General features: G+C 36.3%; 1 protein-coding gene across 4 annotated transcripts in view; it reads left to right on the top strand.

The window, feature by feature from the left end:
* ETV1 (ETS variant transcription factor 1) overlaps positions 1-20,191 on the top strand; it is a 65,834-nt gene that overhangs the window by 7,231 nt on the left and 38,412 nt on the right. For all 4 annotated transcript variants that reach the window (XM_072329187.1, XM_072329185.1, XM_072329186.1 and 1 more), the window contains one exon: positions 5,216-5,269. In XM_072329187.1, the coding sequence (XP_072185288.1) occupies positions 5,216-5,269 (54 nt within the window). The remainder of the gene's footprint in view (positions 1-5,215; positions 5,270-20,191) is intronic.

The following is a 20,191-nucleotide window of genomic DNA, read 5'->3' as shown; positions in this document are numbered from 1 at the left end:
GTGGTAGATAATCCATTCCTCGGGTAGTAATAAACTGAATAAAAATAAAATTTTATGTTGTGTGGCTTGAAAAAATATGAAAGGCTCAAATGAACAGTAAATGGTTTGAAATAATAATGGCTACAGGTAACGGGTTCATGCCACTACAACAGCTTAGCTAAAGTGAGTAGATGGCTACTGCCGGCTACCAGAATTTAAGCACTGGTTCTTGGTATCTAAAAATGAATTATTTCTCCCAAATAATTAATTCCCACATTTGAGCTGAACTTGAGGAAATGAGCTTCTGCCCTCTGTTTGCCTGTGGAGGATGCTCCAGTGTAGTGATGATGCCTAATCTAGTGTTGACTTCTGGTTTACTCCTTCAATCAGGAGGTATGAAAATGGACAGTTTATAGTTCTCAAAGGGTCACTTTTAATAAAATAAAGTTATCAAATATTTGCGTAGTTGAATGGTTTCATTTAAATCAGTGAAGCCGTGTAGCGCTTTAATGTGCCTAACTTGCTTTCTGTCAGAAAGTTGTAAAATTCAGCCAGCAAATACTACGAATCCATGTTTGGGAACTATCCATGTTTTTCTAAGAGTAAAAAATACTCAAGAAAGGATGCCTTAATGCCATCGTAGCAGAGATCTACCCGACCGGGCATACTTTAAAAAGCAGTGAAAAGATTTTCGTTTTGGGCTTTGTTATTCAGAGAATGGCTTCTTTTATAGATTCTAGTAGTCCGACAGATTTGGCTTTCAGAAACTCATAACTCTTAAGTACTTGTGGACAAAAAATGGGGAAAAGTGAGATTAGGCAAAATGGGGTGGGTGTGTGTGTTTTCTTTTAATGAGAAATCCAAAACAAATAAAACCACCAGAAATCTACAAGTCTGAAAGTCTGTATAGTAATAAACATGCTAAGGTTTTTCTTGTTTGCTGGAAAAGTAAATTCCTTTTATTCAAAATAATAATTTTCAAAGGCATAGTTGGGTCTGCAGATGAGAAGATGTCACAGTGTTAAATGAGAGTGTTCCTTATAAGCTTTTTTTTTTTTTTTTTTTTTTTTTTTTTTTTCCTCATTTTTAGTATAGCACCAAATGAAGAACAGATTCTGCAACCCCATCTTCATATTCCTAGGGATTATTCACATAAGGAAGAATTTTGAGATCTGGAGATAGTTTTGAACTGCATTTAAGTTTATTAGTCAGAGCATCTCACTTATGTAAAAAGGGTTTGGGGTTGTTTTGACAGCTAAACCAGCGCTTATGGGAAATAATTCCTTTTTTTTTTTTTTTTTTTATCATCTTGAAATTTGTCACTGTGTTGCCTTCTGAATGCTCCTTTGTTAGAAACAGTTGTTCCTCTGAAAAAAAGGAAAAAAAAAAAAACAAAAACAGAAAGAAAGAAAAAAAAAAAAAAAAAAAAAAAAGAAAAGAAAGCAAATATAACCCAAAAAGCTAGCAAAACCCAAAAGGCAAACCAACCCACCTCCCCCACCCCATTCATTCAGGAATATTTAGAATGTATATAATCTTTCAGATACTCAGAACTGACAATCAAAGAAAACTCAAAACTCAGTAGACTCATTACTTCTGAGGCCTGAAAGTCTTATTTTAGCTCCAGCCAAAACACTACTGGCCATGTATAATTTCCTGTCAATTTAAATTTCTTTTGGCACTTTGAATAAATCTCTGATATTTTAAAATGAATGACTCTTAGCTCCAAAAGTGTAGCTTGAGGTCAGAGAACGCAGCACCAGAGGAAGTGTCGTGATACTCAAATAAAGTTTTAAGCCAAGTGAGAAGGTTTGCAGCTCCTCATATTCTTTAAAAAAATATAAAAGTAAAATAATTGATGATTTTAAACAAGAACACCTTTCCCTGGAGTGCAGTTCTGCTTAATGAAGCTGTTTGTAATTGGGAGAAGGAAGAGTTAAATTTAAGCCCTTTATAGCTCGCTTAACTTTTCATTTATTAAATATGTTCCTCAGCAGGTCTGTGCTACGTCTTGAGACAAAGCAGTGAAATCAGTGTGTTTATGCCTAAAGTTCAAGTTTACTTTGCTGTAGCTTTCTGGAAGGGTGTGACATGAAAAGCTTGCGGTTGGGGCCACATGGTTCGTGCTGGACTGTGTTTTTGTGAATGGAGGCAGAACTCCAGTTCTGACTGCTTGTCTTGAGGAATTGCTTCGGAGATCAGCTGTCTCATTCACTGGCAGAAAGAATGACTCATACATCTTCTGCCTTGTTTGGCTCCAGGTCATTGTTACAGTGGATAGAGCTGGTTTTAATTAAATATTAACTCCTTTTGTCCTGGATGCTTGTTCATGGGGACTTTTTATTTTTGTTTACTTGCAGGGAAAGCAAGGTAACAGGCCCTCATTTAAAACTTTTTTTATCCCTGTTTTTGAACTTCTTTCCCTCTGCAAATTGTGGCACAGTTCAGCTTTTTAAAGGCTTTTTAAAACTCTGAAAACTGCAAACAAGTCTTAAATATTTTTATGCTGTAAACATTTGCTTTTCACAAACTGAATTTAACTGAGTAGGTAGTGAAGCTGTAAAATCTAAACTGATAATGTCCTCAAGATTATCATTAACATTTTTGTACAATTCCCAAATGGTCTTGAGACATTATAGCATTAATAAGAGAAAAAAGAAAACTTTTGGTAATAATCTAGACAGAGCTGGATAGCTTGTATGTCAATATTGTATTTAAAATTCATTTTGACAGCAGTCACCATCTCTTTCTGATAAAAACATCTCTGTTAAATACATCCTCATAATTTTTAGGGAATCTATGAAAAAATAATATATATATATATATATTTTCCTTGTTTAATCCAGACCTCATTTACTATATATTAAATACCAGATTTGCTTGAAGTAAGTCAGGTTAAACTGCTAGAAACAGAATAAATCACCGTGAAGCAGTCCTATGCACAGAATATGCTCTAGAAAGTTATATAAGACTGCTGTCCCAGTTCTGCGATCACTAAATGAAGCCTCCTGCTTTCAGCATGAGCTTTTTGTTTCATTTAGCCTTCTTCATATATCCTGGCTTCACAAATTAACATACATATACATACATATACATATGCTCTTGTATGCATATAACAAAATTAGAATCATTCTAGCTTCCTTGTTGCATGTGAAAATGATAACTGGCTTAAGAACAGTGTGTGGGATGTGTCTTCTGTAAACAAGGAATTACTTGATGGAATTGCTTTTAACGGTGAATGTATGCACAAATCTTTTGAAAACAACTGGAAATGTGAAAAATCCTTGATTTTTAAGTAGAACTTGATTTCATAATTGGATTCTTCAATGACAGTCAAATATTTAGCATTTTTGTCAGGAAAAAGTCTAACGTGCACATGTAGTGAACTGTATGAAACGTCAAAAATTGCACTGTATTAATATTTGGGCTAGTATGATTCTTCAGTTAATTTCTGGTAAAAGTCCCGTGTTTTCCCAGTTGGAAAGAGAAATTTAATGCATCAAAAATACTAGAAATATTCAGTTTGGTAAATTACATACGCATATTCAAACTTTGAGGAGCGAATGTGGCCTCTGAGGCAGACTTCTGCTAGGAAAGTAGATCACTGTAAGTTGACCACAAAACACTAACAAAACAACAATAGTAATGCAGTTTTATTTGTTTTTCAAGTAATATCAATTACTCTTCGTATATTTATCTTACCTTCACTTCCTTTAAGGCTGATGTTTGCAGAGCTCCCAAGGTCATTTGTTCTTAAGCGATATTTGCTACAATTAAGACACTAAGACTTTAAACATTTGTTTTAAAACTGAGAGCAAATAATTTTTCAGCATGATGAACTTGAATCTGAGCTCTTTACCCAGGGAAAAAATTCTCCCAGTTAAGTGATTAGAGCCATTTCCTGAGTAAGAGATCTGGTCGACAAATAGTACTGTAGAGCACACTGAAAATAATTGTAATTAAATATGTATTTTTAAAATACAAATAAATTCTGTTAAAGCTGGTAGCAATTGTATAAATATAAAGGAGATCATCCGTGTCTTAAACTGGAAAGAGGTCTGAAAGGCATTAAAGTTAGATTTTATTGGTTCGATAGTTCCTGTTTCAGTAATGTATTATATAACCTGTATTTATCTCTTGAATCTTATTGGATAAGCAGATCATGGCAGATGCTAACTTTTAATTAAGATCATGTGAATTATTTGCTTCTCTTTAGACAAGAAGTGTGTAAATTAAAATATGTTCTAGCAGAGAACTTTGTGAAGCTTTGTAGTAATGCATGCAGTTAGTGTACACTGAGCAAAGGATGACGGAGTTCAGACACGGTAAGCTGGATCTCCGTAAGATGTAGCAAGGACTGGTTGTGCTCTGAGGATGCCAGTCTCCAAATGTGCTCACCTACAATATACATTAGGTGGTGTTTCATCTTATGAGTCTTGCTTATGAATCTTCAGCTTCCGAATCTTCTAATGAGATTACAAGACACTAGGGCTAATGTCTTAGGTACACAATGAGAAGGAGCCATGGTACCGCAGAAGCAATATTATATATCAGCAGATCATGAAGCGATTGTATTTTATGGCTCAGATTTGCAATGAAAGTTTCTTAAAAGCTAAGATGATCTCAGAAAAGTTGAATGGATGTTAATGACGATTCTTGTTTAAATAAGTATATTTTTTTTCAATGTCTGAAATGTTGTTTTTGAACCAGTAATTCTGTGGTCTGGTAAAATAGCTTTTTTTGAGTATTTAAAATAACAACAAAAAGAACCCTACTGAGTTGGCCAGCTGCCATGAAAAACTGGAATCATTTTTAAGTTTGCCAAAGATGCAGTAGCTTGGGGTTAAAGATGCATAGGTGTTAAACACAAGGATTTGGTGCTTTCTGTGCAGACGTTTTGCAAATGAGTGTGGTAGGATTTTAGCAGGTGCAAAGTGTGGTGCCAGCGGCAGCCTTCCTATTCCCAGCACCCTGTTGCAGGGCGCACCACACAGCTTCACCCTGCAGCTTGTCCAGTATGGAAACAAGTTGCTTGTCTGATTTCCATACCTGATTTTCATGGCCAACAATGAGAGAAACAAAAATTCTGATTTTAATCTTGGCCATGCTTCAAATGAAGCACGAGAATCTTTATTTATGCTTTAATGGCTTCTTTTAATTCTTTCTTCATTTTTTTTTTCTTTTTATTTTTTATTTTTTGTCTGTTTGTTTTTTGTTTTTGTTTTCCTTTCTTCAGCTCAGGTACCTGACAATGACGAGCAGTTTGTGCCAGACTATCAGGCTGAAAGTTGTAAGTACAGAATGAATCATCGCTTTCTTAAAAATATGTCCTTGTGTATTTATATTTGGCTCTTTGTATTTGTTATTTATTGTGTCATCTGCGGTCATGTGGTGGTGCCTTTTGCCGGGCAGTGACATCAGCGGGATGAACAGATAAAGCAAGTGGTGATTTGACATGCAGCCAAAAAGGACTGCTTGAAGGTGTAACCTTTAGCAGGGGCCAGCTCCTGTCCTCCCCAACCCCAAGGAATTGAGGTCCTACCTGAGGGTAGAGGGGCTCTTCCTGTCCCTCGGAATAAAGAGAAGGATGCTGGATGAGGGGTTGTAGCAGACAACTGTCCCAGGCAGAAATCGGCCTGCTCAACAGATTTTGTATATCAATAAATAAAGAAAAGTCTTCATGTAGTCAAGCACAGCCACTGCTGGGGCATTTTAAAGTCATCCTAACATGGTATTTTGCTACTCAAATGAAACTTGGTCTTGAATCAAAAGGAGAAAGCAGTAGTTATGTTAAGCTGGACACTTTGTGTTGTTTGCTACTTCACTTAAAGTGCCTGTAGTTATTTTGTTACTCTGTACCCCTCAAATCTTGCTTGTTATTCCTTGAACTGCTGCTATTCCGTTAAACTCTGGCTCTCCTTCACTGTACCTGCTTGTCTGTGCTTTTGGGTGGTTGCAGGGGCATTAAAAATATGGAACAGAAATGCTGCGTGACAAAGTCACAGACTTCTTATGTCTGCTTTGCGTGCATCTTTCCTTGCGGCACGTCTTTTCTTCATCATCAGATCTTTTCTCAGCAGCGTCTGCTGACTGCAGCGGAATGTGTGGTAGCTTTCCATTTTGCTAAATAACTCAAATAATTTATCCTATCAGAGTAAATTACTGCAGCTTGCTAAACCAGGTAGCTGTTAAATATAGTTTTGTACTGATATGTTGGGATTAAAATTAGAGAGATCAGAAAGAATTGCATTACAATGGTCTTTAACTTCTAGAAAACAAAACTGGAGTTGTTGAATTTTCTTATGTATCAGTTTGTATCAGTTTGTTTTTTCCAGTTACTTAGATATATACTCTGAAAAAAATATTCTTAAAACAATAAGACGTTTAGTAGGGAATATATATTTATATGACTTCTCTAGGATGCTAACAATATACCTGCAGAAGAACCATTTAGTTTTTGTTTTTCTCTACAAGTTCCTGTACAAACACCAACCAACAAGTGTAATCACTTTTAGAGTTGCCCTTTACAACATTTTTTTTTTTTTTAATATCTACCTAAACAATTATTATTTTTTAAAATTCTGTAATATGAAAAGTGAAACTGTTCTATATGTTGAAAATTAAATACCTTATCCTACATATGGAGCTGGGTTCAGATATAGTCGTGTATGCATACATCCTTTGTGTAAGAGTACAAAGTACAGTTAAGGGCTTCTATTAACTCACAATTATCGTTACAAAACAAGTCAATGATTCTTGGAAAATAATTTGTGAACTGTGAATGAAAAGCCCCATTGAAGCTTGCCATTGCTTTTGGCGATAAAGAAATTCTCCTAATATGGCTATTTTATTAATGCTGATGTATTTCAAAGTTCCTTAGCCACAGCTTACACAGTATTATCAAAGGAACATTTATTTCTTCATTTCACTTACTTTCTTTATCTTAAGTAAAGGTCAGAAGAGCTTCCTGGAGAGTTATTCTGGCAAAGGTTACAGAGTTTCAGACATACACATGGATATAATGTATGTGGCTGTGGGCTCTGCTAAACAGGAATGGGGATGAACATAACCAAAGCCATGGGGAAATTACTGGTACAGAAGTGTCACGGTAGTGACTGTTTTCTCTAGGATCTAAACCTGCCTTCAAACTGTATTATAATTACTTACTATATATAATCTATAAGTCTACACAGTGCATACCCTGTTACTGGCAGGAACATTTGGCTTCTTAATTTAATTTAGTTTTTATTTTATTCACTTACTGGTGGTTGTTTTGTTTCTTTTTTTGTTTTGTTTTGTTTTTTATTTTCTTTTTTTTGCTGTTTGCTTTTTAACATGGGAGAGGATGGGTGAGTTTTCATTCTAAATGTGCACCTGTGTAGGTTCTATTACAGCCAATTGAGCCAAAAAGACAGTGATGGACACAAATGTTAAACCAGTGAAGGAAGCTGTGATTACTTCCTATTCCAGAGGCAACCAAACTGTGATCCACTGGCATTTTTGGGTGCATTTTATTTCTCTAGCCTCATTTAAATTTTCCAAACAAAGCTCATTTATGGTGTTATGTGCAGATAAGAGGGGAGGGAGTGTGAGTGTGGTTTGCAGAATATGTAAAGAAAACTGATGTGCTCCACTAAAACAACTATAGCCTAGGAACAGTCTTAGTGATATGAAACCTCACTTCTAACTTCATTCCTTCCTGAATGGGCTTTACAATTGAAGTTTGTGGTCTTAAATTGAAACTTGCAACTCTGAAAGAAGTAAGAAAGTCAGAAAAGTCATAACAGAGTCAGTGGTTAAAATCTTGCCTAGCGATCATCTTGTTAGTCAAATCTTGAAGCAAAGTTGGGGAACATAGTGTAGGAGCTGATACTGCCAAGAACATGTACTATGTCCTGGCAGTGAGCAGGATTAAATGTCCCTTAACGTGCTGTAGGCTTTGCATTTCTTCTCAGTAATAACGATTTTAACTAGTGAAACTTCACTGGTATTAGTAACTAAGGGAAACATTTAGTTTAGATTAGATATACAGTCCACTTTATCCACTTAAGGATTTAACTTCAAAGCTAACTTGTGTCCATGAATATTTCAAATATGAGTTGTTATTAAGCTTCAATCAGTTTAAAAAAGCAAACATAATACATGTATTTATAGTTAGGTGTGGGCTCTAGATATTATGAGTGAGATCAACAGCTAGCATAACTTCATGTCATATTACTGACGTTGCTGAGGTTATATATATTCCTACTAGCTAGGGATCCAGCTAGTTGAGCTTCTTCTTAATGCCTTAAACTTAAGTTTACTTGTTCAAAGTTATTTTGTTACTCTATTATGCCTTTGGAAAGAGAAATGAAATACGCCTTCCTCGCAGAGAAATATTAGGCATGTTTACATTTCCAACCTCTCATTTTTCGCAATGTCCAAAGACCTATCTTGTATTATCTTCTTGCTATATAACTTTTATCCTTGAGTATGTATTACAAAGAACTGTTTTGTAGTTTAGCTCGGTGAGTAGAATGAAGAATAGGTAATAAACAGCCTGTTCTGCTGAAATTTGAAAAACAAATCACTGTTTATGTTCTTGTAACCTTCTGCTTTCTGCAGCAACCAAACTTTGAGAGCTCTATTGGAGAAAAATGTGTATAAAAAAGATGTTTTCAGCTTGTAATTACAAAGGAAAAATTACAAAAATTACGTATTAATTAGTGTCATTCTCTTACTCTTTCCTTTCATGTTTTTTCTTTAAAGAAATGCAAATTTCACTAAAAGACTTGTATATGTTTTGCCTTCTCTGAATCCACTGCAGCCACCAATCTGTTTGATGTATTGTTGAGTGACTTCCTCCTGTCTCTCCTTTTAGCAACTATGTCAAAAATTTCATGAAGGAAATATGTAGTCTGTTTCTCCAAAAAAGCAGCTTTTTTTTTTTTTTTTTTTTTTTTTTTTTTTTTTTTTTTTTTTCTTTGACCCGATTTCAGTGTGACTCTTTTTCTGAATTCTTATCTCATTCCCAAGACTTAGTTAAGCTGTTTTCTGTCTGTATAAAGTCTCTGTTTACATGTAAAGAAGGATAACCTGTGTTAACTTCCTCAGATAAGGTTTCCTATTGTTGCCAGTCCATTTTCATATATTGAGGAGGAGCCAGATATTGAACTGGCTGGCATCAGTGGCAAAGCTTTCAGATATTGTAGAACTGCAAGGACGCTGGGATCTGGGAGTAAAAATGAATAAATGGTTCAGTTTGCTAGAAGTTAATAGCTGTTGAGGTGAAGATTGCTTGCTCACAGTGTTTGGATGATTTCTTTGACAGACACAAGAGGAAGTAGGTAGGATTTGCTGATGTCTAAAGGATGTAGCTGTCAGAGAAAACTTGGTTTTGTCAACAGTACACTGATTTGTAATTTGACTTTGGCACTATTGGTTACAAGTGGTGATTACCCTGCACCAAACCAGATTGTCTTGAGTCTTTATAGCATAATTATGTTTTGTTATTTTAAAATAATTTATATTTATAAGTGATCTGTTCTTCTAGGTCTGTTTTTTTTGTTGTTGTTGTTGTTTTGTTTGTTTGTTTGTTTTTCCCTTCTTCTTTTGCCCTAAAATGTAGGTTATCTATTTAAAATTCTTGATAAACTCTAGCCTTTTATTTTTTATTATTGAATTTTTGTTCATGAGGGTTTGTGCTGTGCTTTGTGTTCTTGATCAGTGTCCTTCCTGCTCTCTCATTTTGTGTCTATATTATTTCCCTGACCATCACAGTCTTAACGCTGCTAAGTGGTAAATGTTAATGTTAGACCACAACTGTTGACAATAAATGGAAAGGGCTGGCTACAAAACCCCTTCTCCTCAATGTCTGATTAAATTTTAAGACAGGAAAAAATAGTTTTTAGTAGTAAATTTGTTGCTGATCTTTCAAGACCTTCATTCTTTCTCCTCTTTTTTTCTTTCCCTCCAAGTTTAGCAAAAGAGCTCTTTCAATGTGGATGCCAGCAGCCTTAAATTATTCAGGGATGTGCTTTTTAGATGCTCTGGCTTGCAATCTTTAAAAGCCTGTTAAAGAGAGATTCTTTACATAGGCTTCAGGTAGCTCTATTCTTCTGTCACTTTAACTAATGGCTTAGGATATTCCAAATGCAGTTTAAATGAGGGAAAGCTTTAATATTTATTTACATGTTTGCAGCATGCAAAATCATGTGCAGCTTTTTCACACTATGAAGTGAAAAATGCTGTTTATTTTCTTTCTCTCTGTGACTTAAATTTCAAAAATGAGTTATACCATCTGAAAGAGCACTTCATATTTGCTTCAGTATAACAAGAGCTGGTGAGCAATTGGCAAAGGGTAATTTTCACATATTTTGACATATTTTGAGGGGAAAAGTACACAACTAGAACAGAGTAGAAAATACTAGACAAAAACATAAGTTCTGATGTATCTACTGAAGTCAAAAGGAGATCTATTCAATAGGTTTGTTTTTGTTTGTGCTATAGAATAGTTTGATTTTGCAGTTTCTAGGGAAAAAAAATGTGGACTGAAAAAACTGTCAACATTTTTAACGTGATGATTCAGTTCATTGGCATCTGGTAGTCATATCTTGGTAGTGCACAATGTCCTAGAAATCGCAGTTGGTAGTGTTTTGGTTTTCTGTGTGTGGCAAGATGCACACACTCTATGTGCTTTCAGGGTTTATTTTTTTCCGCTGTTGTTTTTTTCTTTAGAGTCTGTGGCTGGAATCACCTTTCCTTTAAGTATTTCTGCAAGTGAAGTACTGCAGAACACAGTCTGACAGATATCCTGCAGAGTGATACTAGTTCTTCTTGGTGCTCAGCTGGTAGTGCTTTCTGCTACAGCTGTGCTTTGTTTCTTGCCACTCGACTTTAAAACTACTTCCTTTCATAGGTCAGGCGTTGTCAAATACACATACATTTATTTATTTGTTTAAGAGTATGCTCTGCTAAGAGATTCTTCTTAAAGGCTGTGAGAGTTGCGGCACTGTATGTTTGCATGACCTTGGGCATGTTGCTTAACATCTTTGTTTCTCAGTTTGAAGTAGGTGCAGAAATGCATGTATCACTTTGCTGTGAGGTATACAGCTTTCTTAATTATCACTTATCTAGAGATCTCAAAAGCATTTCACAAAGAGAGTCCAATGCAATTGCTGTTGTAAGAGCTGGAGAAGTCAGACTGAGTTGATGCCGTCCACCTTATCTCCCTTCACAGTTGCCTTAGATAGACTCACTTCTTTTGTTGTGTCCCTAAGCACTTGCTTCATTCAGAAAACTTTGTGGGCTTGTTTTGTGGTTGGTTGCTGGGCATTAGCCTATGTTAACACGGTTTTGTTTTTTTTGTGTGTGTTTTTTTTTTTTTTTTCCCCTGCTACTTCTTCTAGAGTAGTTGCTGTTGTTGCGACCTGTTCCGTAATCAAAAGGTTTAATTCTTGGAAATGTTTTACCAAGATGCAAATGGTGAACTCTTGTGACCTTAATGGCAGAAAAATTGTGGATTTTTCTTAGCTTTAATAACTAGTCTATTTGCTTTTCTGCCTGTATTTTTCTGCTACATTCCCAGTGTTGAAGGAACATGGATTTAAGTTTTCCTAAATCACACTGGTAGTACTAAGGCCCAAATTGTGCAATATTCCTCAACAGCACTGAGGAAAGGATGACAGGACATGATCAAACTTGTGGCTTTTGCATCTTGAAACAGCTGAAGCTGTTCCTTTCAGAGTTCTCTGCATGCTGTGATGGGAATTTTATTGTGAAAAGTACCACAGGCATCCCAACAGTGATAGAGCAAACATGTTATTTAGATGTGGCTGAACTGCACTGGGTCACATGGGAACCTGGTGATCTCCAGAGCTGTTGCATGGAGGAATCCAAGAAACTGGATGGGGCTGTTATTGTGGGACTTTTACCACTCTGTGTGTCCCCTAGCTTTCCACTCCCATGTCTCTGCCAGACCAAGCTGACTTGGTGCTCTTTCCTGAGAGCCCCATCCTCATTTGCTGTTTTATTGCAGATTAAAGGCTTAGGTTGCATGTGGAGGTTATCTGCTAATGAATAAACTTCAGTCATCCTGTCCTGTGATAAATCTGTCTCCTAGATCAAAGATGAAGCATGTAGACCTTTTTTCTTTCAAATGGTAATTTCTTAAGGCTGTCAGATCACTTCCTGAGGTCTGTTTACATAAAAACAAAAAGAATTACACATATTTTATTCAAAATGTTGAATTTTCAGTTTTGAAAAAAACTTTCCATTTCCTCTCAAAGGAAGTTTCCCTCCTCCTCTCCACATAAGGACTCTGTGAAGATTCAATCTATGGAAATACAGGCAAGCTTGATGCTGTAACTTGTAGTCACGGCAGTATTTTCTTAACACAACAGTTATTTTTGTTTTAAAACAGATAGTTGTTTAGTTAATTTCATCAGGAGCATGTATATGTATTAGAGCATCTGTTAAGCTCCATTTGTATTTAATAAGTATGCAGAATTTTTCTTCTGCTATATTTTCACAGAGAAATCAAAACCAAACTAGGCAGATTGAAGGGTCTTCATGATTGTTTAATACAAAATAGTCATCCTCCTGAAGCTGCTTTTCATGCAGTGTTTTTGCAAAATGTTTTTTTGTATTCTAAAAGTGGCCTAAATAACGATTTGAAAATCCACAAGCTCTGGGATGGCGTAAAATAAAGAGGTAGTCTGAAAGTGGAAGCCACTTCTGTTTTTTTCATGTGTTTCCTTTGGTAAAATGTATTTACAGTCTGTGTCATTTTTTTGTCTTGCTACCTCAGCAACTGAAGACAGAAGTCTCTCCCACAGACTGCCAAGAAGTTTTCACAGGCTTTAGGGGGAAAAAAGGGAGGAGAGAGTGACAGTCCTCAAAACATCAATTAAGCACTGGAGAGTTTGTGGTGCATTTATGGCATGTAGTAACAATTTTCTAGCTTCTGTAAACAGGAAAATATGCTCCTCAGTTTAGGTTCTGTGTCCTTTTGTTGTGGTCCTATGCACATCAGTGCTGAGATGTACTTGGGTGGAACAATTTATAAGCTGGTAGATATGTATAAATAAGGATACTTGTTAGACTACCTGCTCAGCATACTAAGTAGACAAGATTTTTGAGTTTTAGAACTGGTCAATGCTTTTTTTTTTTTTTTTTTTTTTTTCCTAGAAATGAGTTAAAACTCATATAAACTTGTGAATGGAAAACGGGTTCCTTTTTAAAGGCATGTATTCCAGTCTTTTTCCTGAGAAGGATTTTTTTCCTTTTACTTACTCTCCTTGATCTTCTTGTCTTTGATACATTACTTTTCTCTATTTCTGGATTACAGCTTGACCTTGATTTGAGGTGAAACGAAAAGTGAACTGTCTTGGTGAAGGTTAACTTTATTCTTATGTATTTATTTATTCTGTAAGCTGAGGATTATGCATGTTAGAAAAAAGTGAATCATTAGCAAATTTATTTCTGGTTGTCTTTTTTTTTTTTTTTTTTTTTTCCCTTTCCTGTGGCTGTTTATGAACTTATTCAGCAAATGTGGTTGCCAGTAAGTTAATGTAGTGAAATATTTTTTAGCAATGACATTTACTGCCAAGTCCGGCAGTCAGTGAATAGGAAGGTTACTGACTGGCTAGGTTGTAGTCTTCAAATTTATATGTTATGAGTAGTCATTGAGGACATTTTTTACTTGAATATCTTCATGTTAAAACTGTGTGCAATATTTTCTTATTAACTCGTCTGTAAAGAGAATTTTACATGACCAAAGCACTAATATAAATGGAGACAAAACAGACTGGAAAAAAAAAAAAAAAAAAAAAAATTCAGTAAAGACCAAATGTTTCAAATATTTGGGAGTAGAATTTATGAGCTAGATTTATACAGAGTGTATGCTCTGCATCTGCGTATCTATGTTGTGTAAATAAGAAATATACATGCCATGTAATTTTCAGTCTTGTTGATTGTATAAATGTATAAAACAGTCATACAATGTCAGGAAAAATGGGCTTCTGAAAAAGAATATAATGCATATAGTAGTTCTGAGTATTCCATTGTGATTCCCTCATACAGTAAGGATGCTTTAAGTAGTGGCAAAAGCCTTAAACATCTGTGCAGGGAATCAAAGCCAGATTGCAGGTGGTCAAAATTCCACCAGCTTCCAAAAGAGCACTTTGCTCTTTAGTTTTTCAATATTGAGCGACTTAAGTCCTGACTTTATGTTCCCAGAGGTAACCACTTTTGTCAATGACTTCTTTGTTTCCTTGTTGAATTAGTGATAAAAACTTGTGAGTTGAGTATTATTGTTGACTCATTTCAATGGCCTGCACCTTTTCCAGTGTGAAACTGGTAGTGAAATATTTGGTAAAGATGTACATTTCAGCCTCCCTTTTAAAAAGATTTAGGTTATTGATCATTAGAGCTGTCTTACTGATGAGCATTCTAGAAAATTTAGCATTCCAGTGTGAAGGACACAGATGCATTTGGTGTGGTGGCAGCTTCATTCTTCCACCAAAGCAAAACAAAAATCTCATTAGCTACCTTCAGTCAGTGTGTTCTTCTTTTATGAATGTGTATGTGTTCTTAGTGGTAAAGGCACATACAAATTCAAAATAATTTTCATGAAATGCAGTTTTGTTCCTGATAATGTTTATCATTGAGAGTTGTTAAAATAAAAACAAATCATAAGTAATCTTTTTATTTAGTTGTTTAGTTTATGATAGAGAGCTATCTGTGTAGTCCATTGGCTTTTCTTGCTTTCACATACTGTTGAGTAGCTTACTGACAGACAGGCACAATTATCTTTAAAAATAATCTATTATTATGTTCCTTGTTGATTATGAGGACATTTCTACTTTACAAGGAAACAAACTGATACACTGGTTATCAATATCTGAAGGTACGCTTGTATGACTGAGATACCTTCAATCTTCTAGCACCTTAAGTCATTTAGGTTATGAACAAGTGTCAGAGACAGGTATTAAATCCAGTTTCTTTTACTTAAAGTCCAGCTGCAGGTACAAGGTCAGCTGTCTTCTCATAGGTACTCTTCTTCATAATTCTGTGTCTGTGCCTCCTTTTAAAATCCAGATCTGAAAACATTAAATTGCTAATTTACCTGAAGTGGAAATTGTATGTGTGTAAAACGCTGGGATATTATCTTACTTGGATATTTTAGTAATGGAAGTTACGTAGTACTTAGCCATTACCTCTTAGAATTTAAATTAAATTTTGGAAATTGCTGCAAATGGAAATCCTGTCCTCAGAAAAGCACACAGACCCTGATTTAGTGGCCAGCTTTCTTCTTTTCCCATTTAACTGTATTGATAATTCCCAGGTAGGAATACAATTTAAGTTTTCTCCCAGGCCATTAAGACTTTCAAGGAGGATTTGCTTCCCCTTGCACCCTGCCTGGGAGCCCTTGGAGCCACACACATTATAAGTAAATGCAGAAATAAATGCTCCGATCTCCCAGGACTGTAATGCTTCAAGCTAATGCAGGTGAATAGCAACCACGTTGCTCTGTGGGGTCCTGGAGGCTGCAGGTTCAGCATAAGGGGATTAAAAAATTATTCTGATTTTTTCTTCTTTGCCCTTCACAATTATTTTATGCTGTCCACAGGTTTTGCACCAATTGCTACAGATCCCAGCTGGTTTAATTTTTATGAGGTTACAGCTTCCTCCTTCAGGGAGCCTGAGCCTCTGTTTATTTTGGGGGCAGGCGATCTCTTCCTCCTGCCTCACCTATTCTCCTCAAACATCAAAGCTAGCCAGTTTGCTCCTCCTAATTTAATCCTCCCTTTCTCCCTCCCACCAACGTTCTGCAAATTTCCTTGTATTATTCTCAGAGTTATTCAATGTCTGGTATTTATCGGCAAGTTAACTTTTGCCCTAGAGGTCCGGGTGGGAGCCCTTAGCTCCTCAGGCAGTGCTTTCCCCTGGGCGGCTTGCAATGAAGCCTCGTTGGAGTCAGTGTCTGAAAGGAGAGCACTGCATGGAGGGGACTGTATACAGCAGTGTTCATGACAGCATTTCTGTGAGACCTTGCATTTGGAGGCTGAGAAACTGTGTCTGTAATTGCAGCTCTCACTGAAAAACAAAACAAAAATACGACAACAAGCAACTTTCTGGACAATTCTTAACTAGAAGGTGAAATCTTCTTTGGGGGTGGAGGAGTCAGCTGGCCAAAATCTTGTCAAATCAGCCCTTTGCTTGGGTTAGAGGAGTACAGACAGTCTTCTGATCCCATGAGGCAGTTCAGTCAGTTAGCAGCTGCCCAAATCAAGAATAAGTTTAGGCCTAAAGACCTATCGTGCCCTAGCAAAGTCTTCACCAGCAGCCTGTTGAAAAGTTTGCCTTGTAATTGCACTTAGGGTTTGGGAAATAACTTTGTACTGATATTTTCTGAAAGCTTCTTTCTCCCACCTTCCTGCTTTCTCTAGCCAGGTGGGTTGGCTTTTTATTTATTTCGATAAGCAGAATGTATTTGCAGCTTCAATTTTCAACCTACATGGTTCTCTTAAATGAGAAGCCAAGTGGCTACAAATATCCAAATTATCTCAGTGGTGTCTTCAGTGCTGCCAGCATCAGAAAGCTGCAGGGGTACCCTTAGTAAATCTAATGAATATTTCAGAAATAGCAACTGTGTGGACAAGCAAATGAAGGATATCTTGTGTGGAAAATGGGGATGTATATCATTGAAACAGTTATTAAGCTATATAGGTACAACCTCCAATATTGCACCCTCTCTGCCACCCTGGCTAGGAACCCTGCACCTTCAAGAAAGCTGCATTCAATGTGTCATGGAGGATCCTGGGTTAGCTACCCATAAATAGCTAAACTAGCAAAAAACTTTCCAGAGACCTCACAGACTCTGTGAGACACAGGCACAGTGCTTTTAAAAAAAGCATGTTTCAGTTAAAGAGTGGCTTTTATTTGCAGTTCTGGCAGAATTTCTTGCCTGAGAAGAGGCAGGAACACCATTTTTAGGAGTCAAATAAGCTGTACCATAGGGAAGCAGAATATATCTATGATATCATTATAATCTTGCTGATCACTTTTCCCCATGTACAAATGCTCTAATGTAATTGTGTTCTGTAGATAGTGATCCAACCTTTGCCACAACTTTGATGTGCTGTAGGTACAACAAACCCATCCCTGTTCTCTGATTCAGCCTTCTTTTAGATCTCACATGTTATTCTCAAAGGCTTTATATTCATGCCAGATCATAGTAAAGATAGGGAATAATTATGGTTGATACATAGAATTAACACTATCTAGAGATGAGCAATTCAATTAATTTAAATTTATTTTCATCAATACTTGTTTCTTATCTTTTAGTCCTTAGTCTAGACTGCTTTGTGGTTTGATGGGGGAAAAAAAAATAAAAATAAGTTATTATTGCAAACAGCACTTGTCAATGTGGGTGCATTACTGCAGACTTTAAGGTCCAGGATTACGCAGTATCAGTTGTAGGAAAATGTACTTTTATGTTCCATCTTGAAACTCTATAGTCTTAAGCAGGAATGAATTTCAGATTTCAGTACAGTTCATCCTTACCTGCTTACTATTTTTCCTATTTCAGTTTCAGAATCAATATTTTTCTTCTTCTCACACATTCATAGCACTCAGATTTTTGAGAGCAAAATTCCACAATTTTGGACTGTCTTTTATTCTTTGATTTTTGTCATCCCTCTCCACCCCCTGATGATGTTAAAACTCTACTATTACGTAGCATTCTTGCAATGCACTATTCAAGTAGATGGTTAATTGATATGCACGGTGTTGTATGCTTTAGACTGGAAAAGAAAATAAGCAATTTGCTTCATTTTGCAGAATGAGTTCTGTTATTAAAGTGCATTTGTAGTTGCATATTTTCCAGTAAAGGTGACAGATTACTTCAAAGCTGGTATTTTCTTTTTGTTAAACAAGGTTCTCAAATAGATCCATCTTGCCCACGTATTCTATTCTTGCCAGTTGGCTTTGAAAGCTGGTGATTGGGCTCATCGTTCAGAACTAGCTTCCAAAAAATGAGGTCCCATGCTGTTTCTATCTATTGAGCTGGTAGGGGCTGGAAGGATCTGATCTGAAGCCAAGGCAAAGACTGAATTGATAGAATCATATCTAATACATTTGCCAAATACTGCCCAGTCGGGAAGTTCCACTTTCTGGGAAAGAGTACCAATACAAGGGGTGGCAGAGCATCCGTGGTGATACCAGCTATCCTCAGATTTCCTTTCCTGGACTTATAGCCAGGCTCCCATGTAGGAAAGAGCTTTTTTTTTTTTTTTTTTTTTTTTTTTAATGTTGAATGTATTTTTTGCATGTATATCCTGTTTCTCTCTTCTGTGTGTTTCTTACCTTATTTTCTCCTTAGTTACAAATATCTATGTAAAGAGGGAAAAAAATTACTGCTTTTTATTGCAGCATTATGCTTGTTTTGACCGTACTTAATGTATCACTGCAGAAGCATCCATGCACACTCAGTATGTTTGCTTCTGTTTGACTCTCCTTGCTCACACACAGACACCCAAACATGCATGCATGCTCTGATTCAGGTGAGCGGTTACTACTCAGTGGGACTAGATGGAGGTCAGCTGTCTTTTGGGACAAATTCTATGTTTTCTGTACTTTTGATTTTGTAGCTGCAAGCTTAAGATTGGCAATAATGTCATATCAAGATCATTTATTTCTTTAAAAAAAAAAATTGCTTAGGAATATATTTTTTCCTCTTTCCTGGCATCTTGTGTTTGTGAGATGCTAGCAGCTCAGGTCTCTTGCCTAAGTTCCTTGAAGTCTCTTGTCTGAAGTTTCACTTTTTATACAAGCTGAGTTGAAATCACAGTGATGATACACATCTATGTGTCAGATATCCAATTTGTCACCAGCTTCTTCCAGTACGGGGCAGAGAGTGGGACCTAATGAAATCCAGTTGATTGCAACTCAGCTAAGATCTGATAGTGGTGACTTTGATAGATCAGATGGTGGAGAACTTGGTGGAGTTTATGTAGATGTAATCTGCTTAGCTACTTTTGAAATAGTCTTGCTTTTCTTTGCAGCTGTTCCAGTGGTCGGAAACAGAAAGTTTTTTTTTTTTTTGCCATTGTCTGGCCAAGAGATTGCATATGGTGAAAGCAATTGCAGATCTTGTCTTGATCCATGATTACAGTCACTTGTCTTCAGCCACTGCAGTCTTTTGTGCACACAGCTTTCACTGAAAATCACTGGGCACTGTTTAATGGGAAAGACTCAGTTACCACCCTTAACTGTCTTTCTCTCCTGTGACCTCTCCTCACCTGTCACTTCCTCAGCGTGGTGTTTTTATTTAAGTTCTTGTTCCTATGCTGCGCTGAATGCTGCATTCAGCTGTAGCAGCAGAAACCTCCAGAGTATGAAGGAGTGGTCAGCTGTACCTGTTTCAGCTAATTCCTCCCATACATCCTGAAGATTGCCAGTAACACTTTTCATCTTAGTATATAGTGGAGATAAGTGGAAAAAACACCGTGCTTTGGAATCCTTTTGTCTTTAGCCTGATACCTATTAAATGTTTGTTAAAATTCAGAATGTATCTGTCTGCAAAGGCATGTAGCTTAAATCAAAATCCCATAGAAATAAAGACCCAATAAATAACCTCTGGAATGCAGAAGGCAGTTGTTTCATAAGATAAATGCATATTTTTGAAACCTCCATAGAAAATATATATAAATTCTGACATTCCCACCTGGGAACCATGCAGGAAGTGTTTAGTATTTTAGCTCATTGCAAATACCTATACTGAATGAGCAGTTTAAATGGTAAGTTACTGTTGGAGAGTTAAAGAATTTCAGGTGTCAGATGAGACCACAATGTTGTGTTTGTTGTTAGTAGCAGACATTAAAATAAATAAATAAATAAGAGCATCTGGAGTCGTTACTATCAGGTGAGAAGTAACCAGCTTTTACCCTCCTGGATGAACAGTTCCAGATTTTGTCTCTTTTTTTTTTTTTTTCCTTTATGAAAATGCCTACCTGTTGTACTTAAAACATAAATAATTTCTCTGAATCATCAGGTGAGTGCTACTCAGTTAGACCGAGCGAGGAAAATTGCAAAAACACGTATTAGGGTCCCTGTCCTTAAGTGTATTTCAGTTTGCATTTTGATAGCAGTTTAGAAATGTTATCGCCTGTTTTGTCACAGACATAATTCACATCTTTCTTCAGGCACTGTAAACAAGAGAAATGGTTTA

This window comes from Excalfactoria chinensis, chromosome 2 (genome assembly GCF_039878825.1).
Source record: "Excalfactoria chinensis isolate bCotChi1 chromosome 2, bCotChi1.hap2, whole genome shotgun sequence".
NCBI lineage: Eukaryota > Metazoa > Chordata > Aves > Galliformes > Phasianidae > Excalfactoria > Excalfactoria chinensis.
This window is presented reverse-complemented; position numbering and strand designations above follow the sequence as displayed.